Genomic DNA, 18100 nt, shown 5'->3' with positions numbered 1-18100 from the left:
AACGGTCCTACCCACTACCGATTGTAGTGAATATCACACGTCTGTGCAATATCGAGGTTAAGCCTACAAACACCCTTCACGAACGTATAATTCTCTTTTACTGCCGCAAAGTGCGTTAATTGATTTAACAAAATTGCAGCTGGTCGGCGGCTAAAAATGGAAACACGGCCGAGGCAAGTTCTTTCGTGTACTACAATTAACTAAGAGTAATGTGTAAGTACAGGTTGCATTGCTCGGGAGAACGGTGAGAAATTTTTAAACAAACAGCAACAACAACGCAACCGGTACTAGAAAGCAAACGGAGAACTGAGATTTTAGTGAAACGAAATATGTTCGGCTTGGGTTGCTGTATTTAAAAGTGAAATTAGAGATCATTAATTTTTTACTCTTTTTTTTTTAACTTTTTATTCGACGTAAAATCGGTTTCCTTATAAATAATTAAAATTTCGTCGGTGTAATACTCGAGGCGCGTCTGGTTTAAAATGCGTGACAAATAAATAAGAAACGCCGGAGAATTTTAAGGGCCGATAAATCGCTCCGAAAAATGGATATCTCTATCTTGCCAATACTATAGAATGAATTCAAATTATATTTCCCAGTGGTCGTCTTTGAATAAGATTGGTGTTTCGTTGTTCGGGAATTCGAGCACCACGTTGGGCGCCATGTCACCTTTCAATAATGTTGTTTCGTTGTACCTTATTTTGACTCAGCTACAGGTACCAACATGTTTCAAATAGTTTGAATGCTGACAGGGTCATAAATATACAGCTATTCACTCGAGTGTTATTTAAATATGTCAAGTAAATATGACAATTGGTACACCAAGTCTAAAAGGTACGTACCAAGAATTTGTAGCACGTTTGCTACAACTGCGCGCCACATTTGATGCTTGATTTACTCATAAAAAAAATCTCTCAAAAGTATGAAAGAAATTTACCTACTTATTTCTATAGTAACCATTCAACTGTTAACGTAGTATGTAACTAATTTTAATACGCTTTCAAATAAAATTTTTTTAATTCAGCGAACAAACGTTAAAACTATTTTTATACTGCTTTTTTCTCTCTAGTGTAAACTGTTAACAATAGTATCACAAATGGACTAGTGATAAAAATAAACAGACTTTTAATAATAGCCTTACAAGAATAGAAATACTAAAGTTAACAACTATAACATTTCGGTCAAATTTAACTTACAATTAGATACTGACATTTCTATAAAAAGCAAAGCGATTTTTCAATTAAAAACCACAAATTATTCTACATTTCTTTTGTATTACTAAGGGTAGATCAGGTAGTAAATGTTGTTTTGGCATACAAGTATTTGTTAAATGTGTTCCACACATTTTTCCTATATTTCTTCGCTCGGCCACACATATCCGGTATCTCTTGTAAGTATTCCTGTAATGTTTAGTGTTTCTACTAATCCGTTTAAAAACTTATCAGCAAAAGTGAAATAAGAACCAACAATTTGAAATTTAAAATTAGTTTTCGTTTCATTCGACATGTGGGAAATTATTTTTGTAGTTCTGGGATATTTGCCAATGTTTATAAACTCTCATTTGTATCGGTGATCGGCGACATAACCTTCAGTTATATTTTTAGAACCCCTCCTTATTAAATTGACATGATTTTAACTGCACATATTTTACGAACTCCTAGAAAGGAGAAAATTGAGGAAATCTAAAGACTTTTTTATAATTTTTATGGTATTATAAGCACTTTGATATCCACGAGGCTATTCTTCAACAAAGAGATGAGCGCAGAAAGTTAGAAAGTCGTTTTTTGTAAAATTTTATAGTAGGTAAATATACTTATGCTAAATCTCTACGTTAATTCTTGTTTAAAAGGAAAAAAAAAATAGTAAGAAGCAGTAAAAGTAAAATAAATCATGCTATTTGATTAAAGCCTTAAAATTTTACAAATAAAGGGATTTTAAAAAATCTTATCAGATCTAAACTAAAACTTATTAGGTGCCTATTGAAATCAGTGAAACGTAACAATAACAAATATGAGGAATGAAATACTGGTGGATTAAATACAACCAGAGCAAAGAATTCAACAGAGCACATTACATTATTATCTTTTAAGTGCATGTGCAACAAGCAGATCAAAGATTAAAGAATGCTAGTTTTTTTTATAGTTTTATAAATGGAAAGAGTACGTGTGCATAACTGAAAACTTATCTCTGTTGTAGGAAGAAAGAGAAATAAAACTAAAGTAGGTCTAAATAAAGGTCAAACATACCTTAGAAGAGTTTCATAATAATAATCCTCAGTGCAATCACAAACAAGTTTTAAATTAGGTATCCCAACGAAAATCGACAATTTAAAAAATTATATTTTAAAACGAGCGCAACACTCCAAACGGACTGATATAAATAGGAAACTAAACGCCGAAAATAAATATTAAAATAACTTCAATTCATTTAGTGACTCCGAATTCGTGTTTTAAGATTACACGACGCACACACTCACCGAAGAAGTTGACTGTCAACTGTTGCTTTTTTGGTTAAAAAATGTTTTCTGGTGGTAGCGCCCCCAACCGAAAGTTCATGAACTAAGAAAATTACTCAGTCGATTATACAACTTTCACATTATAGTCCAAAACGACTACAGCTACAAGAACATAGAAATCAGTGCTCTTGATTGGTGAATTTATTCAAAACGTTTACGATCTAAAATATATGACATTTACATCGACTTTTCGAATGTCAAATGTAAAGTGCAAAATGGATGCCAAGTTACAGTTTCTTTAAAACGATAAGTTAAAGAGATATCGTGCAAAATTACATAAATAATTTAAGATAAAATGGAACCTACTCCGCCCGATTCGCGTAATCACAACGATTCTGTAAGTCTTTTTGAATATACGTTTATTAACACTAAACACCCTTCACTTTGCAGAACCCACAAGAGATATCTGTAGACAATAATTTGCCAAGCCCTCCTCCAGTCACAGGTCTGGTTACAGTCCCTGTCCCAAACATACATATTGTCCTTGCAAGTTCCTCAACTGAAGACATTCCACCACCAAAAGCAGATTATTACGCACCTCCTCCATATGAAGTTGCCACAAAAGGTACTAAGCTACCTACATATGAAGAAGTACAAAGGGAGAAGCATTTAGAGGAGCAAGATATCTCCATTAACTCTCCGACTCCCAGAGTGAGTAATGGATTTGGAAATTTAAAGCGATAAATATTTGTATGTTTGACCTATATAGCTTTTATTTTTAAATAGACATTATTTCGTGGGTTTTTTAATTGTTTCATTACAAAAAGTGTGTTAATTCCAAATACGACATAGCAAAATATCTTGGAATATAAATAATGTTGATAAAGAGTTATCTTTATATTCAAGTAGTTATACTATTGATAAAAAGTTGTTTGAGTTTCATAATAATCGACATTTCATGATTTAAATTTGGATTTCTGTTTATGCAGCCTTTGCAGTTCCGACCACCGGGACAGAGGGTTTTGACGATTGAAAGTGAAAATCCTGATGATGTAGACACATCCTTATTAGGAACTGATTTTATGTTTTACATTGCCTTTTTTGGTGAGTGGTGAAAGACGTGTTGCATATCGTCTAATTTCAAAATATTCTTTTTTCAGTTGCTTTTATATTTAATTGGATAGGATTCTTATTGTTAATGTGCTTTTGCCACACGATTGCTTCAAGGTATGGTGCCCTTTCTGGGTTCGGTTTGTCCCTGGCAAAGTGGACTTTCATCGTACAGCATTCGACAGAATTGGCATCGAAAGACAACAGTTGGTTGTGGTGGCTGATCATGACTTTTGGTAAGTAGAGAATGTAAATTAAATTTGTGACGATGGAACGAAACGTGGTCTCTGTTTTTAGGTCTCATTATATGCATTCGAGCTATATTGCAATATTTAAGCATTAAACGTGGCTGGCACATGCTTTCCGCAAGTCACCAGGAGAGACTTTTGTTCTTCTATTAAGATTTAAATGTCAGTATGAATTGTACTAACTATTGATTCTTTTTACATTTGCAAGAGGTATGAGATTAGAAATTACTTATGTACTTTTTCATTCCTGATTTTTTTACAATTTCATTGTATATTTTGATATTTTTCACAATCTAGTGTACTGTACGTGTTTGTGATTTTTTTTATGTGATGATAGTAACTTTTTGTAATGCACCGACAGTTATCGCGTCGTCACATGTAACTGCATAATTCTAATTAGTGTTACTATGTTGTGTACAAATATATCCCCTTATAGATAATTATGTACTAGATCTGAAATGTATTAATATAACAACAAACCCAAATTGAGTCTTTTATTTTTCAATTTCGATAATTTAAAAACGAAGAAATTCTGGTTGATCAGCTATCTTACATTAATTGTTAAAAGTGAATTATTTCATTACCATATAAACATAAGTGGCTGTCTATTTCCTAAATATGCAGTCTTATCAATCAATAATCATAAATGATTATAAGCAGCAGCAGCGTGACTGACCAGTACTTTTATTTCCTTCTTGTTGGTAATTAAGTTTTAGTAAAACTGAAACGATAAGATCTAGATCACATTAAAACACAACATTCTGTTTCAAGGCTATGATTGGTGTAATTCTTCACAAGATTCTATTCAACCAATTAGCAATTGCATTATTTCGAGCGTAGACGTAACAGTTTGTTATTGTTTTGGGTACATAATGAACCCAGACAACAGCCTTCTTTTATATTAGAAGTCTATGCTCCAGTCCTACCAAGATTTAAAATTACAATCAAGGTCAAGTGTGCAATTATGCAATCGAGGACTGTGAGGCCATTGCAGAAGAAGAAGAAGCATTTGAAATATTAAAAGTTAGGTTAGGAGAAAGAAAAATAATCGAATTTGAAGGGTTATTCAAGGAAAAATGGGTAAAATAAGTTTACAAATTAGGACTACATTAGAGGCTATCGAAGAATTATATACGAATCATCCCGATTACACATTCTTGTTAAAATTGAAGTGTACCAGTTGCGGGGAAGTCTCCGATAAGTGGCATGATGTTATCGAGTCCCAGACTTACCCTGGAAAGACTGGTAAATCTGAAAATAATTATATAGCTAAGTGCAAGTTATGCGGCAGAGAGAATTGCTTAGACATTGTTCAAGGAAGTAATGGTAAGATTGTGGTTTTTTAGTTACGAAGTGAGTACAACACATTATCTTTTAGGAAAATACACCAGTGATGATCAGGGCAGTTTTAAAACTATCGTTACATTTGATTGTCGGGGGATAGAACCGGTCGAATTTTCTCCCAGCGAAGGGTGGATCGCTAAAGCTGAAGAGAGTGGAAAAGTCTTCGATAATATTAATTTAACCGAGAAGGAATGGGTCGAATATGACGAGAAAAGCCAGCAATCCGTAGGCGTTTATGAATTCGAGTCCATGTTTATTTCCGTCAAATAATTTTATATAGATATAGGCGTAACACTGTGGATATTAATTTTAAAGTTTGTTAAGGTAAAATGCTCTTTTTTTTCAATAAATTGGAGAAAAACAATGGTTTATTGTGAAATAAAAATGTATATTGATAAAATTTCTACACATTAAAAAATTACAATATTTGTAAACGAATCTAGGATGAAAAAATTCACTGTACACTATAAAGTTCTGCAATTACATACATAAAAGGTATAACAATATATACATATATAATACATCGATTTATACATTTAAAAAATTATTATCTGTGTGTCTATGCAAAATGTTAATTTATTTAAATAAATATATTTACTATGGTTACCACACGAGTGTCTCGGAATGAAATGAGACAAGTAATTTTTCAGATTGAAAGAAAATTACTAAATTTCGTCCATCGAGCTTGAAATCGAAAGGATTCGGTCAGAGTTATTACGAAATTATAATTAGAAATTTAAAAAATATAATTATGCGCATATGTTGCAAAAATATTACACCTCGACACACCACATGTAAAATTTTACATATTGATTTAATACGTGTAAGTTTTCGACTTTTTGATAATTCAAGAGACATATCGCTTCTCTTATGAAAAAACTGGTCGGTAAATTTTGTTAGAATAGCAGAAATCCACACAATTAATGTTTTATAATCCGTGTATTTTGATCTCTGATATTATTAAATTCTTAGAACTTGGAAAATCACGGCAAAATTTCGGAAATTCTTTTGACCCTTTAATTTTTTGCATTAGTTTAACAGAAATACTGTTTAAATTGCCTGGTCAACGAAGACAGGAGCTTTCCCAAAACGAACCACGAACATTGATATGCGTTATGCGATTAAGAGAGTACCAGTGTCATTTAAAGAATAACAACATAGAAAAATCAGCTTGCTGAAGTGTATACAACAGATAAAGGACAGTCAAAAGACCTAGACAAATACCAAAACTTTACAGACAATTTGAAAAATCGAGATATGACAAATGAAACGATGGCTTAGACCTACACGGAATTTTAAAAAAACTCACCCATAAAAATCTAGGATCGGAATATGACACGTCAAATATAAATACCAACCAGAGGACTTAATATCGTTTTAAAGATTCTTCTAAATAAGAGAGCGATACGTCTCTCGAGTCTAAAACGACGATGTGGTAAGGAACCCGCAACTTGTTCAACTTGTAACTTTTATCAGATACCCGTGCACAGCGTCAATACGAAGCTCACACTTACACTCACGACGCTTCCACTGTAACCGTCCCCGTTTCAGATTCTACCACTTCCGACGCACCATTACTACTACTAGGCTCGTCCCACGTGGCAAAATCAACGTTCATCAGCGCCATATTCTCAGGCGTAACATCGAGTTCTGTACCGCCACATTCCACACCGGTGAATGGTGATATGAAGACCTTGTACTGGGAATTACCCGAGTTCTTTTTTTGAGGCGGCCGATTCGCTCCGTCTTTGTCTATCCTGTCCATAATGATATCCTTTTTGTACAATATTCTCTCTTTTTTCTCGGTGTGAGCTGTTTTCAGGTGGTCCTCCCGTAAGCTTTTGCTTAAGAAGGACTTGTCGCAGTATTTGCACCGCACCGAGTAGGACGCGTGCTCTTCCAGGTGTTTCTGTAAGGCTTCTTGGTTTTTGATCTCGGTAAAGCAGAGCAGACACCAAAACGGACCGATGTAGTGGGTTTCCTTGTGTATCTTCAAGTGTTCCCTGAAGAGGAATATCGGTATTAAAAAGTTTGAATCTACAATTCTTTTTTTTTTTAATCAAATAAATAATCAAGTTATATGAACATGAATTGTTGTCAACCTACAGTGCACGTGAAGGGAGATAGCACAGGTCAACAGTGACGAAGCGAAGAGACTCAATTGTCCTGCATTTTTCACATCTAACTGAATCTGAAGTTATATTTAACAGAAAACAATTCGGCAGGTTACACATTTAAGAGATTATGCGAGCTTTGAATGTTAATACAATTATTTGACTAAATTGTATAATTAATTTTTATTCTGTTGCAAACATATTTTATAATAATTTATAAAACCCGAATTAACATCTAATTATTCAACAGCAGAATGAATTGTAATTTTTACTTATATATTTAAAAAAAAATGGGTATTGAGAAATTTCGGAAAAATTTTCCTGCTGTTTCTGAAGAAAACATTCACGAACAATGAATTTTTCCTTTGCGAACATTTGTAAATATTTTCAAGCAGATGCTAAGAACATTCTTGCTTTCAACACTACCTATAATAAGTGTTACTTACCCTGTGGTATACCGCTGTTGACACTCGTCGCAGTAATGCAATGCCAGTACGTCGTGATCCATTATTTTATGGTGGTTCAATACATCCAAGTCCTCGAAGTACAACGGGCAGTCTTCCTCCGTGCAATAAAACTTCGTGTGTTCCAATTCCTCACGATTCCTGATCTCCCTTTCTTGCTCCCTACTCACAGACCTAGTTCTCGTACCTGTACGTCTACCTTCTTCGAAATTCCTCGTCAGCGACCCACTTTTGTCTCTTGTGTAGTAACTGATGTAGGAACGTTCACTTAAGGGAGTGTCGCTCTGCCTCCTATTCCTCCTGCGGGGCGGGAAAGTACCGTAACTAAATTCCGAGCTAGCCGGAGAGGGACCGTGACGTTTACGATGGGTCCAATTGTGACCCTTCCTTCGCAGTCTTTTCCTTTTACTTGGTATTCCGTTTGTTTTACTGGATTCAGAGATGTCGGACCGGCCCACACCACTACTCGCTCTGCCTACAAGTAATCAACATGGTTGTTTAATAGTGCACTAGAATATAAACTTACTTATACTTCTGTTACGTTCCATAATCCGAATTTGCTCCTCGAGACCAGGACTGTAGTCTCTAGAATGGCTGAGAACTAACAAATTGGGGGTTGGGGTCCTACACGAGACGCCGTCATCTTCTCTATCGTCTTCTCTTTTAAACGTAGCAAATAATTCCCATATTTTACCCAAGTTGATTGGTTTACAGTCCTGGTTCTCATTGGCAATAACTCGCCACAACCTCCACTTTAATTTAGATACGTTCTCAAGCATATTCATACAAACGTTGCAGACGCAATCACTTGCATGTAAATATGATTCCGCCTACAAATAAAAAAGGAAGAATAAATGCATTTAACTTTACATAACAGTATGTAAGGAACATATTAAATAATAGTGTTGGTATTTAAACATCCTGTCTAACCTCTTAGAATAATTACAAAACATAACATAACCTAAATACACATCCAACTTTAATTTTTATCTAAATAAATATTCACACATATTTTTTTTAATTAAAAACCTGTATACTTACATCTGCTCCTAAAATTGTTATAATATCGTCCCTTACACAGCGATTAGCGTTCCCGTAAATTGTGTATATATTGAAAATGCCACCAGTTCTTTTACACAGTATGCAGGACATTTCTGAATATAAATTGGATTGGAAACCAAAAGAAAATACGTTCAGACACTGCAAATTATAATTTTCATTATCAAAAGTGACATACTTTTCAACATAACGCCTAAAAAATAGTTCAAAATTATGGTACCAAACAATGCGTCCAAAGTCAGTGTCAATTATCACCACCACACTACTAACACAAAAATCACTGTCCAGTGGCGAAGCGTTCGACCATTGCCAACTTAAATAGAAACCATGATATTTGATGACGTCATAGATTAGCTTACAGCACTACATCTAGTGCTATAGGTTAGCTCAACAATTTGTCATGGTTTATGATGGTTTACAGTTCTCATTCTCGGAACCAAGACATATGTTCTTATAAATAGAGTTAAGACTTCACATTCGCCTCAAAATGTGTTTAAGCGGGTAGAAGTAGCCCAGAAAAATGGTAAATTCGAAATATATAAAAATATAAATATATACAAAAATATATAAGAATATATATAAATATATATCTTTTCGCTTTGCGTTTCTAATAAAAGACAAGTATTTAGATAACTATATACATTTTATTCATACTTTAAATATAATCTCCAAAATTTGTAAACACATAATTCCAATATTTCGGGTCACCCCGTAAATCTAAAGGTAAATTACCTGGTGGAATAGCAGTTTTGTTGTATTCAGTCAAAATATTCTCTAAATTGGTAAGTATTTGAGGATACCTGCAAAAACAAAATAAAGTATATATAATTTAGGAATTTTTACTTACTCCTGAGCTAGATTCCTTATTTCACAAGGATCCTGCAAGATATTGAAGAGACATGGCGACTGCAACGGCTTGCATTCCACAGAAGGCAGGGTGGAGCATTTTACATCTGCTTGAAGCCTGAGTTGTTCAATTTGCTTAGGAGAAGCTAATTTTCCAAGCGACTTTAAAGCAACGCCAGCGGGACTGGCTTGAAGCGAGGATATATTATAATTGTAATTTCTACCGCTTGGTCCGTACCAACTGTCCCAGCTGCCACTGTAGGTGGTACCTAAATGAAGTTGCGTTAAAAGAAAGAATGGTAGAAACAGATGTTTCTCACCTTTAACAATCTTCCATGAACCTACAGTCAAAGCGGCATTGCCATAAATGTCGTCAATGTTATGTAGAATTTCAGTTCTAGAGGATTTTGAATCTTCTGACAAAGCTTTCCATACATTGAGGCCGTCTATTTTAGGAATGGAGCTAGAAAACAATAATTTGTATTGGCATCATCCAGTTCGGAAACAAAGTACAAATACGTTTTAAGAGATTGAAGGATAAGCAGAAATGTAAACAAACACCACCATGTTCTAAAGAAGTAGATTAGGGACGTGTGGAAAAAAGTTGTTATCGAGAGACTACCTACAAAGAAAAGCGCCAGAAGAAAGGGCCCTAGCCGGCGGGGCCCAGCCAGGACAAAAGGAGGTCCCACAAAGCGCCTACACCGACCGCGGTCGGGGTAGACGACGGATAGGGCCCACCTACAAAGGCTGTCCAGGCCTACACGAGATGAGGCAGGATAAAGAGGGATAATCCCCTTCAATCCCAAATCATTGAGGTCAATTTATAGCCATGGAATAATGGCGCTCGGCGCGACTACCTACTTGAAATGTCAATCATTCTAAACGACGTGCCAATCATCCAACTAACCATTGCTTGAATATTTGCGTTTTGTTTCAAATTATGGGATAGTTAATCATTTACTGGCGATTACCTGGAATATCCTGCTGCTTCAAGAAGGGTGGGTAGCCAATCCGATACGTGCATGGTTTGGTTGGACACTCTGAAAGGTTTTTTGATTAGGGGACTCCATATCAAGCCAGCTCCTCGAATGCCTCCCTCCCAAAGAGTGTTCTTCACCCCTCTAAGAGGGTAGTTTGAGGCAGCGTTCAAATTGAATCCAGCTGCGGGGCCTCCATTGTCCGTGGTGAAGACTATTATGCTGTTCTCCAACATATTTCTATTTTTTAGTGCTTTAACAACCTCTCCGACAGAGTAGTCCAATTTACTCAGAACCCCTAAAAATAATGTACCAAATATTGGTGGATGCATAAGTTCGTCGCGTTTTTGGATTCAAAAATTAACTATTTTCTCTATTGCATGTTTGAAGTGAAGAATTTACGAATTTTAAAGAACGACGTCTCATTAAAGGAAATTCCTGGGAGGTTGTTCGATAGAAAGCGGAAAAATGCGAATAGGTGTTGTACAATAACCACCCAACCGAGCTCGTAAATCTTTTTCTGTTTTTTTTTCTTTCTCAGGACGAGGTAGTTGTTGTCAATCAACCTCAGTAGTGATGGTTACATTCCTCAAAAGCAATTTATAATAGTCAAGTCAATAGGTAAACATTAAAATAAAATTACGAATGTGAGAGCTATCGGAAAATGATTTCGGAAAGCTAAGATCACTACGGAAGTGTCGTGTCGATCGGCAAAATGTGTAATAAAATCTGTAATGATATTTTTCAAGCAAATCGTTTAGAAAAAGTATAAAAACTGTAGTCGTTATCATTCATTTTATTATTATAATTGAAAAAATCATTTATCTTAACAAAGAGGGTATTACCTACTCGTTTTAATATACTTAGACTGTCAACGTTTTTTAAATTTTGGACCCAATTTCAGAAGATGGCTCTCATTTGAACTGTACGCAACTCAAGCATGAGTACACCCATAAAACTTAAGAAACTTGAACTACATTTATACATACCTGCAAACCTTTGCCGATTGTAGTCTTTAATATACGTAAATTTTTGAACTTCGGAGTCTGGTGCCGGTAAAGGGTTGTAAGGATTCGCAGAGTGTACAGCAGCGTGTGCTATATAAAGAAATAAGGGCGTACTGGTGTTGTGGTCCTTGATCAGTCTCACTGATTCACGTGTAAAAATGTCTGTGGAGTACTCTCCGTGCAAGTCGTAGGCAATGTCCATGTTTCTTCTGATGTCCAAACCCCAACCAGGATTTTCCACTGCCGTGTGGTCGTTGTAATCGTGGTGGCCTGTCCAGTATCCTTTAAAAAATAGTATAGACGTTAAATTGACTTATTGAAAATGATTTATACTATACGCAAATGGGAAAATTACATGTTTTACGCATTATTAACTTAAAATGTCTGTTTACATATAATCCCTTTTAGAGTGAATCGAAAGATGCGAGATAAATGTAGATGTGAAGATGAGAAGTGGTTCATTTAAGATGTAAAAACAGTTTTTTATGCTTGGACTTACATAAATAACAAAATTATCACATTGCAGACGTAAAAACTCAACACTATCAGATTGTAGTACCTAAATGAGACCTGAATCCTCTGTACAAAGGTGTGTACTCCTTTTTATACGACCCCAAATGCCATTTTCCTACGATGTGATTCACGTATCCCAACTCCCCCAAATACTGGGGCAACAGCTTCTCCGTTAGGGGTAATCCTCTTGGTTCTGCCCCATACAAAACGGTGTGTTGCATTCCTGTGTGGATGGGGTACTTTCCGGTCATCAAGGCACTTCTGGAGGGCGTGCATATCGGTGTCACGTAATAGTTGTTGAGAATTAACCCCGAGTAGGCCAGGGCGTCGATATTGGGCGTCGGTATTTCGCTAGATCCATGGAACCCCACGTCATTCCATCCCTAGGTATAAAATAACGGTTTGTGAACGTTTTTCTTAATTTCCTTTTTCGTAGTTTTTAGGAAAGCCACGAAAAAGAAAAACAAATGAAGGCGTAGTGAAACGTAGATTAGGTTTACGTGAATCAATCAATGAGAATATTTTGAATATTATTTACCAAATCATCAGCGACAATGAAGATTATGTGGGGTCTAATATTGCTTCCTTTTGTTGCACATGCACCAATGGCAAAAGCAAATAAAATTTTCAGTATCATATTATTGCACCTAAAAACAAAAAAAAAAATGTAGTTTATATTACAAATGAATGAAATAAGCCATTACGATGTTTACGCACGAGTGTGGCAAATTCTCACGTGCTTAAAATAAGACTTCCCTTTCACGTGTGATATGCGACGATTTATTCAGCAGTAGCAGATTTTTTAAGAAAAAACAAACTTAAAAGTGTATTTTAAAAAGTCAATTCTTGACTGTCAACATGGACAGCTGTCGATAAGAAACAAATTATCTTTATTCACAATAAAGTAACTTTATTTCAGTAGTAGAATAATTAAAAATTATTATAAATCAAATTTAGTTTATTTACTTATTAACATTTTCATTCATTATAATAGACATTTTTGTTTTATCACATTTAAACTTCCTTTCCGTTAATAACAACCCTTGTAGCATTGTTGCCATCATTTTTGGAACGCATAACATCTGCCGAAGTTTGTGAAGAATTTGCACAGGTTATATGTATTTTCCCTCCATTCGTTAAATTCTGTGAACACTATTTCGTAATGTTCCCTGGATTTCGCTGGCAATAAATGGAAAATTGCTTCTTGAGCTTATTCAAAAACAGCCACAGGAACACAATTACTCTCTTGCATTTTCACCAAATTGAGATAGTTAATTAAATAATTGATAGTCGTGCGAATATTTTTTTATCAAATTCCAATAATTCTGACTCCACAAATATGATTGTGATGTGATTATGGATAAAACGTTGTATTGCATTCGTGTTTTAATTGCCTTTTATCCACTTAAGATAAAATGCTACTTATACTATACAAAAAATAACTATTATTACTTTTTGACTATTTTTATTTAAGAAAAAGAAAAATGGTTTGAAATGTCTTAGAATTCATACCAACTGAAACAATTAAAATGAATTTATCGTAATTACCAATATTTTTCTCCGACAAAAGTGGGTGTTCAATGAAAAAACAAATGCATTTAACAATTAACTGCACAATTAACTACAATTTGAATTGTAGCGTTTGTGTGGGCAATTCTACACAATTTTTTTGATAATAAAAGCGTTCTATAATAGTACCTACCCAAACTACAATAGCCATAAAAGTATTAAATACCATTTAACAAATTTATGCGCTTACGGACAACGTTTTGATAAACTCATTTTTATGTTGCTATTCAAATACTTCTAAAAACTTTTAAGTACATGATAATAGTTACATCAATTCCCAATGAATACATAAATATTATAAATTCATATTATTCTTTCTGGCTGTGTTTACTTCCAGGAATTACTTAGGATTCAAGATGTTATTGAAACGATTGTTTATTTAAATGGTCAGGTAACTATAATTAGGTAATTAAATATTAAATCACCTCTATTTTCATACAGGTCATAGTTGTACATTACTTGTGCAATATTAATAAATTAACATACACGAATAAGTATTTGTTATAGGTACAAAATGATATTAGGCTTTGCACTAACGGACTTATAACTAGAAACTAAAATTTTCACACCTATAAATTTTAATTAGGTACTCACATTCAAGCTAATGCACTGTAACTAGTCGTACTTAGAGAAAAACCGTGCATCATACAAATACAAGTGGTGTGGCTGCGCGTCTACAAATATAACTGAAGTTCAAGTTCAAGATAATAAGCCTGATTTTGTCATCACAATTTTAATGAATTATTACAGAAACCGCTACTTGGCTCTCTGGCCCAGAATATTGAATTTTAAATTGTACTCGTTCTGATATCAGCACAATTGGGTGTAAGAGGTTACTGACATCTTTATTGGTTTTCGAAATGTCGGGGTTGCTACGTGATTGATTACTTAGGACTTTGACATTGATTAGAAAATTCGCATAATCCGTGGTTCCATTTACTTGTTTATCCAGAGGCGGGCAGTCGAATGATCTATTTATAAAAAGGGGACAATAAAAATATAGTAAATTAAAAATTTTACTAACCAGACGTTTCGATCTCCTGGGATTCGTCAGATGTAAGTGGGTACGCGATAAAAAATAGTTTCATTATTTTAAAGAAGTTCCACTACTATTGTATGTTTTAAATAATAATTATATTGATTTATGTTTCTTACCTTGTACTAAAACAGTTGTAAAAACTTCTACAAACCACTAATCGACATTTTACTACTATTATTTACTGCTGTGGTACAAATTCCTAGGAAAATAATACTGGTTTCGTAAATCATTACCTTATTATAATATTTGCAATAAATAACTGTTTACTTGCTTACTAAAAGTAAATGAAATAAATAATTAAAAAAACGTTGTTTCTTAATCTATATTTGAACCAGGTCAAAACTAATTATTCTTATAATTTCAAGGATGTAAGTTCCGATATATTTAAGGACAAGGTGCGTAAAGAACATATTTTTTACGTTATTTCCAATGCCTTCATAAGTTTATAAATGACTGAAAGCATTATTTTATTGTGAATATGTAAAAATTTAAATTCAGTCCCATTTTCAAAAAAAAACCCTACAATTGAACTACAATTGAATTTATAGATAACTTCTTTCAAAGCTTTTAAGTTTCACCGGGCACCACAAGATGACGCTAGCGCCTATAAATTCTAATGTCCCCTGAACTCAGACATTGAGTAAATATACGTCTACTTTAACATCTTTTTTATATTTTCAAAATTTATTTAGTTAACTAATCGTTCGTAAAATATAAAAAATATGCAATGAAACAAAAGAATTTAAATCGAATTTAATCACGCATACTTTGATGTCTTTTTGTTCATTTTAAACAGATTTACAAAGCTTCAAAGCAATTATGCCGAATCAGAGTCTATCAAAGACCTTCTATACTCTTTTAAAATTTCGATCATAAATTGCATACCTACCGTAAAACTTCTAAACGGATTTTAAATTGAAACTGGCGAAATTAGTTTTTTATGACTTCTTAAATATGAACGTTTAAAAGTTTAAAATACTTTCGAGGGGATTCATTAGTGGACTAATTTCAATTAATTTATGCAGGGGTTTTCCAATAAGACGTATTCAAGTCGATTTCTTTGCCAATCAGCTCTTTTATTCAACAATTTTATCACGAAATTTAACTTGTCCAAAGTGGTGCATGAAGATAAAATTTTCAACCTACCTTTTAAAAATAAATAGAAGAGATAATGATGATTTTTTTGTAAAAGCAAAAGTGACAGTAATTTTTTTTTCAACAAGTAGCCAAGAGCGGAAAAAGAAAATAAAGGGTTTTTTCAAGATAACTCAAAATATGTAAGAGCTAGAAAAAAATGATTCTTATAAGAGTTGTAGAGCATAAAATTCTACATAAAAATGGTCTATTGACTTTTTCTTGTCCTATTAAAATTAATAGAGTTAGGGTGGCTAGAAGTTAAGGGATGATTTCAGAAATTTAAAAATATCATAACAAGCAGAAAAATGATTGAATTTTATAAATTCTTTTTTCAATCTACTCTAAAAAATGTAAACTTCCTATTCAGAAAAATAGATATATTTTTTTAATTTTTAATAAAGACAAACACTGGTCCGAAAATGCATATTCAGATAAACGCCCTCTATTAAAAATTTTTTTTTTAATATGTTGTGTTTTAATATGTTTAATATGTTAAAACAATACTTTTGAAAAAAAATCTTTTATTAAATTGATTTTCTTTAAATTTTGCAGTAATTTGCACAATAATGATTGCATTTCCTTTTTGTTTTACAATAGAAACTACAATTACTCAGCTTTTTTAAAAAGAGTTTTAATGAATATGTTAAAATAAATAGACAACTGAACAAGGTCGAGGTACAAAAATAATAACAAATAAATATGAATTAAATATAAACTTAGACTACCATTATTATTGTACGAATCAATTTTCAATCAGAAACTTTAAAGATTAAGTTTAATAAAGTTGCAAATGAAATTAAAAACAATAGTTTTCATTAGTTTCTTTATGAAAAAGAGTACAATTATGTAGTACAATCTGGTGGTGGACATTTCCAAACCAAGACCAACCCTCAAAGCTTTCTGCGACTTTTATTATTTATTCATATTATAAAAATGCTAAACATTTTATACAGCATTTATTATAGAATTTATATCCGACCTTTTTCATAGTTGGAGTATAATGTGGCCAGCCCTCTCGCCAGATTTAACGTATATCGATTTCTTCAAGTGATAGCATTTACAAAGCAAAATTTATGAACATCTAGTGGACAACGAATGATATAGAAGATTTAAAAAATGTGATCATAGCAGATTACTTCCAAAAACGATTAAAAATATATAAAATGAATTGTTTATCGATGTGGGTACCGCGAAGCGACAAATAGAGTGGTATAATGTTGTAATTATTGTTTTTCTTTTATAGATTTCACTAATGGATAACATACATTTTTTGTTACACATAAAATATAAGCTTTCTACCCTTTTAGTCTACAAAAACCTGTAATTTGATTTCGCAAAATGCAACTGTAACAATAGCGGTCGGTTTTCGCTCCAATCTTGCGCATTTTTCCATATATCCCTGCCAATAAACCGCTCGCATATGCACATAAACATGGCCAAAAGCGCAATTCGATAACAAAGTAAACATTTTGTGCCTACAACAGTCCCGACACGAGTTTTCTGTTCATAAACACGTTTTATTGGTTCGTAACTAACCATTGTTCAGTAGTTTCTAATCACCAGAGTGCCGAGTCGGCCTGGTTTTCCGTCTGTTGGCGTCGTCCCTCCACGCAAGCTGCTGCAACTGATACAATTTAGCTTTGGGGCTTTACGAGGACGTCAAATGTTGGGGAAAACTAGATAATATTCACTGATCCGGCTAGCCTAAGTAGGCGTCTGGTAATTAACGGGAATATATATTCGTTTTGGAACGTATTTACATGGGTTTGTCCGATTTGTTACTGTAGTTAAATGGTTTTCAGTAGCTCGTCTGGAAAATGGGGGTCATGTAGGAAGAATATGGTAAACCAGGGGGTGGTGACAGTAGAATTGTGATTGAAGCTACAAAATTGCTTAGAACATTAGAACTTTACAGAAAAGATATGGCATAACAATTAGATCTTCATCAAAGAATACATTTCACTAGCATGGTATTCCATAATAATAAAAATACTAGTGATGGGAGATTTCGAGTGAAAAATCGAGTGGTACTCGATTATTGAGATCACTCGAGATATCTCGAGATGTTTACTCCCACCACTCGAGTGATTATTACCCTACGGTTGCACCCCAAAATTTTAGTGCATACTGCAAATAGTCACTGATTGCGTAACCTTTTTTTTAGAATAAAACGAAAAAGTGGTTAGGTTTTGAAGTGCGTGAGCTTTTTTTTTTT

General features: G+C 33.7%; 5 protein-coding genes across 9 annotated transcripts in view; 2 read left to right on the top strand and 3 right to left on the bottom strand.

Moving 5' to 3' along the window:
* Positions 1-2483, bottom strand: part of LOC108914927 (microtubule-associated protein futsch) — a 62080-nt gene extending 59597 nt beyond the window's left edge. For all 4 annotated transcript variants that reach the window (XM_018720844.1, XM_018720848.1, XM_018720849.1 and 1 more), the window contains exon 1: positions 2247-2483. The gene's annotated coding sequence lies outside the window, so the exon portion shown is untranslated. The remainder of the gene's footprint in view (positions 1-2246) is intronic.
* Positions 2484-2665: 182 nt separating this feature from the next.
* Positions 2666-4298, top strand: LOC108914918 (NEDD4 family-interacting protein 1). The gene is made up of 5 exons (XM_018720834.1): positions 2666-2852; positions 2906-3166; positions 3445-3559; positions 3616-3801; positions 3863-4298. The coding sequence occupies exons 1-5, from the start codon at positions 2811-2813 to the stop codon at positions 3964-3966; spliced, it is 708 nt and encodes a 235-aa protein (XP_018576350.1). The 5' UTR covers positions 2666-2810; the 3' UTR covers positions 3967-4298.
* Positions 4299-4795: 497 nt separating this feature from the next.
* LOC108914932 (UPF0587 protein CG4646) lies at positions 4796-6267 on the top strand. Its single transcript, XM_018720857.2, has 2 exons — positions 4796-5139; positions 5192-6267. The coding sequence occupies exons 1-2, from the start codon at positions 4890-4892 to the stop codon at positions 5425-5427; spliced, it is 486 nt and encodes a 161-aa protein (XP_018576373.1). The 5' UTR covers positions 4796-4889; the 3' UTR covers positions 5428-6267.
* Positions 6268-6362: 95 nt separating this feature from the next.
* Positions 6363-9040, bottom strand: LOC108914931. 2 transcript variants are annotated; one of them, XM_018720855.2, is made up of 4 exons: positions 8777-9040; positions 8262-8565; positions 7718-8210; positions 6363-7160 (listed from the first exon to the last, which is right to left on the bottom strand). In XM_018720855.2, the coding sequence occupies exons 1-4, from the start codon at positions 8885-8887 to the stop codon at positions 6674-6676; spliced, it is 1395 nt and encodes a 464-aa protein (XP_018576371.1). In that variant the 5' UTR covers positions 8888-9040; the 3' UTR covers positions 6363-6673. The 2 variants fall into 2 exon arrangements, with proteins under 2 accessions (XP_018576371.1, XP_018576372.1); XM_018720856.2 differs by having other exon boundaries at positions 8268-8565.
* A 378-nt stretch (positions 9041-9418) lies between these two features.
* Positions 9419-14488, bottom strand: LOC108914912 (arylsulfatase B). Its single transcript, XM_018720829.2, has 8 exons — positions 14304-14488; positions 12679-12787; positions 12187-12523; positions 11610-11909; positions 10615-10918; positions 9961-10103; positions 9642-9909; positions 9419-9594 (listed from the first exon to the last, which is right to left on the bottom strand). Coding segments are annotated over exons 1-8 (1608 nt in total). The 5' UTR covers positions 14306-14488; the 3' UTR covers positions 9419-9449.
* Between the last annotated feature and the right edge of the window lie 3612 nt (positions 14489-18100).

The sequence above is a fragment of the Anoplophora glabripennis genome, unplaced genomic scaffold (assembly GCF_000390285.2).
Source record: "Anoplophora glabripennis isolate ALB-LARVAE unplaced genomic scaffold, Agla_2.0 scaffold496, whole genome shotgun sequence".
Lineage (NCBI taxonomy): Eukaryota > Metazoa > Arthropoda > Insecta > Coleoptera > Cerambycidae > Anoplophora > Anoplophora glabripennis.
This window is presented reverse-complemented; position numbering and strand designations above follow the sequence as displayed.